Genomic DNA, 9,669 nt, shown 5'->3' on the forward strand with positions numbered 1-9,669 from the left:
AATATGAAACGAAACACAACTTTGCACAATAGGGATGGTAGAATAAGTTCTGCACATACTGGTTACTGAAAAAATGTCTAGTATTTCTTATTGCAATCACTTGATGTGCGTCATTTCATGATTTTGTAAATCCATGTCTGTTATCTATTCTATCATTAGACTCCCGCTTCTTTTACTGTACATATTACTGTGGGGTTTTTTTCCACATTGGCTAGAGATTTAGGAGAGGATTGATATCTCACAAAACAGGATTAACCCGTTACATTTTTTATGCCTGACCCAAGTCAGGAGCCTGTGGATTTTGTAAGTCTTGTAAGATTTTTGTCTAGCCTGCGACTTTCATCACAAAAAAGCTCGATATAGGGAGTGATCCAGCGGCGGCCACTACATTGATAGCTGCGTTAGCTAACTTCTAAAAAGCTTTATATTTAAGAAGGTGAAAGACCAGGATGCTTCATACTTTGTATAAAGATGCCTTTTGTTACGAAGTTTCTGACAGTCACATTGACCTTGTTTTCATGGTTAAGTGACTACTTATATAAAAGTGAAGATTTTTTGTAAGGTTCAATTCTCTCTTATTAAAAGTCATTGGATATCTATATTTGGTATGTGCAAACCTTGCTAGGTTCTCATGCCCATCAGATAGTTTTCACTTGACCTCGACCTATGGATCAGTTAACAAGGTTAAGTTTTTGTGGTAAAGTCCATATCTCAGATACTATAAGCAATTGGTCTAGTATATATGGTGTATGGAAGGACTGTAAGGTGTAAATGTCAAACTGGCAGGTGTCATCTGACCTTGACCTCATTTTCATGGTTCAGTGGTCAAAGTTAAGTTTTTGAGTTTTGGTCTTTTTTTCTAATACTATATGCAATAGGTCAACTAAATTTGTTGTATGCAACATTTTTAATGATCTATGTCCTTCATGCAGGTTTTATTTGACCTTGACCTAATTTTCACAGTTCATTGCTCAGTGTTAGGTTTTTGTGTTTTGGTCTGTTATTCTTAAACTTTAAACAATATAGGTAAACTATATTTGTTGTATGGAAGAATTGTGAGCTGTTCATTTCTGCCTGGCATGGTTCATCTGACCTTAACCTCATTTCCATGGTTCATTGGTCAATGTTTAGTTTTCTTGGTTAATGATAAGTTGTGACAGTTGTAATGAAGCTTTATAATTAGGGCTATCAATATAATATCAATTATTAGTAAAGAAGGTGAGACATTTAACATTTCAGCGTGTGCACACTTCCTAATTTTAGTTTATGTATATGTTTTGGGGAGTTTAGTATTGTCTCAATTATCACTGAACTAGTTCACATTTTTGTTTATGGCAAGCTGAGGTACAACTTCGGGTGAAGGAGTTTGTCACTGAATTGAAGACCCATTTCTTGCCTTCTGCTGTTATTTTACTCATTGGTTAGTTTGTTTTTTTACACATTCCCTATTTCCATTCTCAATGTTATCATACCCTTAATGGTGCCACTTATTCATATATAAATGGCAAGGTTTTTTTTTGTACAAATGCATGGTAAAGTTCAACAACTTTTTCTTACCCTGACTTTTAATGAACAGCATCTTCCTTGTACAAGAGTAACTAGTTGTGGTGAATTATCATGCCAAGTGTCAATACCTTCTCCATGGGGTTTGAAAGTTACTTATAAGACGTATGATTGCCAATGAGACAACTCTAACCAAGGGACCAAATGACATAGAAATGATCAACTATTTGTCTCCGAACAACATAGTCAGCTATAAATGGCCCATAAATATACTTAAATAAAACAAAGTTTTTACCATGCCCTTTACACTACAGTACACATTCTGGTATATTGGTGTATAATCATGCCTGTCTACTTTAACAACTACAAGGGTATGAAAGTTACAGGACAAAAATGATTTTGTACATATGGACATAGGTGACTAGGTAAACATGGTTAAATAAGTTTTTGACCATAATTTAGACTACAGTTTTCTATCCTGTATTTGACACATCTTTGTAGTAGCTTATAATCATTTCAGAAGTTTTTAACTATATTCTTATTTCCTTAACTGTACTTCTTGCCTACATAATGATGATAGTATTTCTTAATTGAAAGATCTATACAGAGACCAGGATGTAAGCATAATCTCAACTTCAGCCAAATCTAGGATAAAATGTTATTTAAACCTGTAGCAGGCCATGTTCATTTTCTAAAATCAGAGAGTGTAGGACAATGTAATACTTGTCACATAATGAGGGCATAAAATATATAAACTATGAAAGATGACAATTTATTAGCTAATACTTGTCACATAATGAGGGCATAAAAATATAAAGATATGAAAGTTAATATTTTTTATTAGCTAGATATCATTTCTAGGTCATATGTATTGATCAATTCTCCCACAATTTGTTTGATTATATCTAATGTAATGTCTTCAGCAAACACTTTCCACCATGGTGTAACAGCAGTATCCTCAAAAGGTATGTCTGCACCATGACTTTCTAATGTCATATATAAAATGGCTACTGCAATATGTTGTGGTTTGTATTGTAAACACAGGGTACTATGGTAACTGTCTCTAAGCAACGCCCATGAAGTTCTTGCTAGGGGTAGTTCATCCCACTTGTAGGGTTCCATCCACTCTTTTATAAATGTCAGATAGTGAAGAAGATACTGAAAAACAAACAATTATAATTACACAATGCAAGTAAACAGGTAAAAATATAAAAACAAAGGTATCTGACTGGGATCTTTCAACTGGAAAAAAAAATACTGCTTATTATATTCACCAAAATGTACTAGATAAAGCCATAGAAAATGAAAATTTTGTAAATTTAATCAAATAGCTAGTACAGGATTTTAAGTTTGTCTGTTTTGATGATGTGCAATTTTGAAGAAAACAAGAATGTGTCTCAAGTGCATGGATGCTCCATCTGCACTATCATTTTCTATGTTCAGTGGACTGTGAAAATGGGATAAAATCTTTAATTTGGCATTAAAATAAAAAAAGATCATATCATAGGGAACATGTTTACTAAGTTACAAGATGATTGGACTTCACCTTCATCAAAAACTATCTTGATCAAAAACTTTACAGTGATATGCAATGAAGTTTAGCATTTGATAGTTCATTGATAACATTCTGGCGTAATCATAAACAAACAACTTGTAACGTCTCATTTCATTGGCAGAAAGATTTAAATACAACAGCATTGTAGTCAGTTTGCACGTGAATTGACACAGGTGACCGACAATGGAATTTACTATATGTTACTACGAACGTAAAAACAATGATTTGTATAGTTTATAAACCTTTGGCCAAAAGATTTAAATAAATGTTTTGTTAACTTCAAATAGTGGGGTCGAAATAGTATACTGATATTCTAAGTTCTTTATGCATGCAGCAACTCAATTATCTTGTACCCGGCATGATGAGAAATATAAGGATAAAATAAAATACATGTGCCGCTTTTATACAGATGAATAAATGAACCACTTTTAATTTCTTTCATACCTACGATAGGTTATTATCCTTACAATGTCATAGTCACTTATAAAGTATTTCATAATACTGACCCCGCTTTACAATAATTAATGATGGGTTGCACTGACATTCCTCTTTTATTATTGTCATGCTAAAACACACACAGTAGCAACCATAAAAGGAGGAAGTTGTCCCCCAAAGATAGACACAAAATAACTCTAATCGTATCATTTGTGCACCTGAATGAATTCAGTGAAGATTATTTCTTTCGCATGTTTGGAACTAAATAAACATTAATACTTGTGAGAAATGTCGAAGTTTGTAAGGAACAACTCCCGTTTGAATTGTTTTACATTGTTATTTCGGGGCCTTTTATAGCTAACTATGCGGTATGGGCTTTGCTCACTATTGAAAGCCGTACGGTGACCTATAGTTGTTAATTTCTGTGTCATTGTGGTCTCTTGTGGAGAGTTGTCTCATTGGCAATCATACCACATCTTCTTTTTTTACATATATTAAATGTACTGTTTTCGATTATGAATGGGTGAATATTTATTTTTAAAATTTATACTGTAAGAATAGAGTTGCATAACATTGTTGAACAATCCGCTAAGGAATATGTAGTATGTATTCGTATTTAAAATAAAATACAAAACGAAACTTGTATGATAAACTGAAACTCACCTTTTTACAAATACATTTAAATGATTTAATGAATACAGACATTGTTTGTTTCTATTTACATAGATATAGGAAGATGTGGTGTGAGACAACTCTCCATCCAAATAACAATTTATAAAAGTAAACCATTATAGGTCAACGTACGGCCTTCAATACGGAGCCTTGGCTCACACTGAACAACAAGCTTTAAAGGGCCCCAAAATTACTAGTGTAAAACCATTCAAACGGGAAAACCAACGGTTTAACATCTACAATATATAATTTACGTTCGTTTTTCAACCGAGAATAGTAAAACCTCATGAATTATATCGTTTGTATAAACTTCATTTAATTATCCGCTGTGCTATGATTGGCCATCTCCATTTTTTCTTAACTAAGCCGTGTGTTACATGTTATGAATTTACTTACAATTTCGGGATTTAATTTTTTTCTTCAAGTTAATGGAATCAGAAAAAAATCTCTATTCTATGAAGAATACCTAAAACTTGGCAAATAATATGAAAAGTGTTTGTAGTAAAGTATACAGTTTCATTTTTCAAGTACAACGTTAATTCATCGAGTCCATTGAGTAAAAGACAAGGCAGGATAAGCAACTTTGGTGTGTCAATGAAAAAAAAATGTGAATTGATTTTTTTTTTTATCCTACATCAAACTTTTGATGTCGTCCCTTGATTAAGAGGAGATATTTAAATTTAGTATTTTAACTGTTAAGATTTTAAAGTTTAAACTTTACTACCAATTAATTGCAGAAAATTATAAAACAAATGAATTTCACATGCACTGCACATTTCTAAAGCTAGAATTGTGATTAGAATCATGTATGCGGATACGACGATAGAAGCTTTAGACGACCTTGACCAGCTACGTGAATATTAATCAGTCCATTCAACGTTAAAGTATGTGTGGTTTGAATTGACCAATGAAAACGATCGTTCATTAGAGAGTTAATCTAATAAAGTTTGTTTGTCTGATTATGTCGCACGACCCTTCGCGAAGCTTGGCCGCATTTGGGTATAACCTGAAGCCGGAAGATGAACTACAGAATGCACAGATCAGGAAAAATAATGCCCATAAATGGGGCATAATAAAAATACATAAAACTTACCCTATGTGGATGGTTGTAGACAACTCTAAACTGTAATGCTCTCAGGACAAATAGTTCACACTTAGCTATAGTCTCCTTCAATGCAAAGAACATGTCCCCCATTTCTAATGGAGGCTTACTTCTGTGTAAAGTTCTGCAAAACATATTTACATTAAATAAGGGGAAGTGGTGTGCTTGCCAATGAGATTGACTTATGCAATGTAAATAACTTGTAACATACTTATAAGGTTAGTACAATGGTGGAGTCAAAATCAGACAATGCATGCCAACTAGTGTGAATTAAAAATGCAATTTTCTGCAGGAAGATATATTAAACTATAAACTCAATTGATGCTTTGCTTATGATGCTGTCTGACTTCTTGTTCTACCATATCTTTTTTAATTTCAAAAATTCATCAGAAATGACAAACAAAATATTGCAAAATTTATCATGTTCATTTAACATGTTTAAATAGTTTCAAGGGTACAAAAATTTCAGCAATATTTTAAACATTTTTTTCCATTACAAATCTTATTATTTAGACTACTAGTTGTTACTTTAAGATATAGTACAAAAATCAACCAAAAAATTCGATTTGTTTTGGCCCCAGATGACTTTTTAAAATGTTTATTTTATTGAAAAAGCTCTAAATTATCTCCCTTTGGTGCAAAAATGTCATTTATTTTTTTGCATTAAAATTGAAACATCTTTTATAACTCATCAGTGACCTTTATTTTTTTGTATTTTCTTCAAATAAGCTGTTCTCAAACTAAACAATTGTTTAATTTCAGCGATAATTTATTTATTTTTTATTTTGATATTACCTCTATTTCTTCTTATATTAGTTAAAAAGAAAAAATGTACCTTAAACAAAAATACATTCTTCTTTAAAAGGCAAATTGTGAGCTTAAATGAATGATGACACATTTTTTTTAATTTTAATTTTTCTTTTAAGTATACATGTATTATAAAGTTTATTTATAGAAAAAATAGCAAAATCCTATGTGTAAAAACAAAATAAGATTTATATCCTTGAGCCCCCTTAATATTGAGAGAGACTTATGATATTTTTCTTGGTGTGACATTTTAATGGCCTTACCTATAACAAACATTGACTACATCTCTAAGAGTGACTTGATTCTCCTCTACTTTTCCTGCTATGTATAATGTTGTAGAGGCTATCAACTATAAAACAAAGCAAAATAAATTAAATACTACATGCTAATGTTGATTATGTAATCAAACCCTTCTCTAAACTGATTTTTATAGTTTGTTCTTATGTTTTCCCAGGTTTGGGTGAGGGTTCACTTCCAAAAACTAGTTTAACCCCACCTCATTTGGTATATGTATGTCATATTGGGGCTTTTTTTATAGCCAACTATGCAGTATTGGTTTTGCTCATTGTAAGCAGTATGGTGACCTTAAGTTTTAACTTTCTTTTGTCTTGTTGTATCATTAGCAAGCATACTACAAATTTCATTTTTAAATACTTATAACATTAATAAAATTAACGGTACCAATTTTCTTGCACCAGATGCGCATTTCGACAAAACATGTCTTTTCAGTGATGCTCGTGGCCAAAATATTTGAAATCCAAAGCTTACATAAAAGATGAAGAGCCATGTATAATCCAAAAGGTCCAAAAAGTATAGCCAAAACTGTGAAAGGAATCAGAGTTACATGATTAATGGATCAAAACTTCTGCTTATGATAACAATACAACTTAAATATAAACAGCAAGAAAAATACAACACATCAAAAGGTACAAATGTATCCTGTCATCATTGTCATGATTACTTGCCAACTATTTGTTTATTTAACAAAACATTTGATACTATCTATGATAATACTTACATAAGGATCGTATTGTTGTAAAGTATATTCTTTGAAAAATCTGTGATAAACAATACAAGCTGTGGCAAGTGGCACTGACTTTAAACGTAGTCTTAAACCTGCAAAAAGAAATACATGATTAAAGTAAAGGTTTAAGTTCTCTTGATTTTTCAGCATTTACAAGCTAAGTTTCTTGAAGATTATCAAAATTTTAGTCTCCTATAATTACTGTTTAATTTTATCTAAAACTAAAAGCATAAACTTTTTGAATTTGTGCAAATCGCCTCTGTCATGTCTATTAGCTTAACTGCTTATCATTGTGAACAGTAGCAAGTTTAAGATTATTTTAAGTTAATAAATGTCTTATTCAAGCTTAAGGATTCAGAAATTTTTCGCACAATTTCTTCATTATGATAGGAATTAAAAGTTGGTATCATTTTTTTCAAACTGTCAAAATTATTCACACAAGATTCCCGGCATCAACAATTGACTGAATTCATGAATTTTTCATGATTTGCTATAAACATTCAAGTTCAATTGAAGGAATATGGTTCATTTTCAATTGAAATGATTCTTATGATTCAAAATGGTCAATTTTCAAATTGAACATGTTGAAAGTTAAATGAAAAGAGAATTCAAAATAAAAAAAAGCTAAAATTTTAATACATTTTTTTTCCAAATTTTTAGCTCTAAAATTCTTTGTTGGCTATACACATTATCGTCTTATTTTGTTGGTGTACATGTACCTTGTGTTGTGTTTAATTTTTACAAACCACTTGAAACTTGTTCATGTTGTTTGCAATTCATTCAGTTATTTCTTTTTCAGAACCCCAAACCCTTTATTATTAAGTTGCACACAGTATCAGCCATGTGCCCTCTGTATAAATGGATATGCCCTGGGCCCTTCCCCAAAGCACTAGGACAATCAGTGATTAAACATGTAGTTGGTGAATACAATTATATTCTTTTCATATATTTAACAGTACAAAATTCACAAGATCAGGACACCTTATCACTAAACCTGGCTGACCCCAGAATCTGTCCCGCTCAAACTATTGGGTATCAGGTCTGTTCGCGCCCAATATACTTATGCACCCTACATGTTGGCACCTCGCACGTTCTCACCCAAGGTCCGTTTGCACTCTACACGTTCGCGCCCAATTTCAATTCGAATTCCAGTTTAATAATTGGAAAATCAAGATTGTTGTTTTTAATTGCTTTCGTGTAAATACTGACAATGACTGAATGTATTTATAGCTTGGTATGTGTAAAAGATTAAAGATTTTAAATGAAAAACACAAAAGATAATTGTTTTGAACAGCTTGGTCCCTTTAATCTGAAACAATGAAACAATAAAATATAGCAATACACTATTATCATGATTATAACCAAAATATGATCAAACATGATAAAATTTATTCAACACCCAAAAATAAAACCGGTCAGAATCTCACTCCATTTTGAAACAAGATAATGAAACAAAGTTATAGCAATACACTAAATATAACCAAAACATGATTAAGAGTTATTCAACACAAAATAAAATGTTGACAGAATCCCACTTACATGACTTAATTTAAAAAGGAATATTATTTTTTTAACAATACATACACTATCCAAAACATAATTAAGATTTATTCAACACAATAAAAAATGCTGTGCCACTTTATTTTGAGACAACAAAAACAATTCTACTTATAAGAATACTACTTGCAAAACTTGATTATAAAGTTATTAAACCCAAAACCAATTAAAATTGGCCGCGAATATGTAGGGTGCGAACGGACTTTGGGTGCAAACATGTAGGGTGAGAAAGTGAAAAGGGGCCAACATGAGTGGGTGCGAACATGAATGGGCACGAACGGACCCAGATTCAAACTATTGAAGTTATACAACATCAACAATCACTTTTCCATACACCTTATCGCTATTAGCCTACTTGGCCGCTTGACCTTTTGACGCATACAACAATCACTTTTCCATTGTGGCGTCAGACATTTAATTTTATGACGTCAAAATGTTACGGGAACCTGTGTGATATCCAGTAATGGCGGACAAATAGCGATAAGGTGTATTGTGGCTTCAGATATTTTGTATTATGGCGTTATATATTACAGGAACCTGTATGATGTCCAGTAAAAGGGGACAAATAGCAGTAAGATTTATATGAAAAAATTGGACCGATTTGACTGCGCCAAACTGGTAGTGTGGACGAAATGGTATCGTGGACGAAACATCTCGAACTGTCGAAAGCTTGCATTGTAAACAATTTTTTGTACCTGCTTCATGAATGAATCTTATCACTCTAAAGTGGACTTTTGCTGTGTTATCTGTCATTTTTAGATTTTAAAATTCTTGCTTCAAACCACAAACTACACTCTTGTCTATTAAACAATGGATTTATGGATATTTATTTTTAACAAGCTTCTCTGTTTTCCATAATGGTATAGTAAAGTGTAGATTACCGGTTGTTATCCCCAATTTCTATATGTATCATCAAATATTTTGTTTGTACTCGATAAAAAAAACAATTTTATTTTTAAATCTCAAAATAAATTAACATTTATTGAAACTGATTGAGATACATATTTATAGTAG

At 31.8% G+C, this 9,669-nt stretch overlaps 1 protein-coding gene across 1 annotated transcript; it reads right to left on the minus strand.

Moving 5' to 3' along the window:
* Positions 1 to 2,324: 2,324 nt before the first annotated feature.
* Positions 2,325 to 9,536, minus strand: LOC134717972 (cyclin-Q-like). The gene is made up of 5 exons (XM_063580475.1): positions 9,351 to 9,536; positions 7,093 to 7,190; positions 6,338 to 6,423; positions 5,259 to 5,391; positions 2,325 to 2,661 (listed from the first exon to the last, which is right to left on the minus strand). Exons 1-5 carry the CDS (start codon positions 9,406 to 9,408, stop codon positions 2,344 to 2,346), a joined length of 693 nt encoding a protein of 230 aa, XP_063436545.1. The 5' UTR covers positions 9,409 to 9,536; the 3' UTR covers positions 2,325 to 2,343.
* Between the last annotated feature and the right edge of the window lie 133 nt (positions 9,537 to 9,669).

This window comes from Mytilus trossulus, chromosome 1, assembly GCF_036588685.1.
Source record: "Mytilus trossulus isolate FHL-02 chromosome 1, PNRI_Mtr1.1.1.hap1, whole genome shotgun sequence".
Classification (NCBI taxonomy): Eukaryota; Metazoa; Mollusca; class Bivalvia; order Mytilida; family Mytilidae; genus Mytilus; species Mytilus trossulus.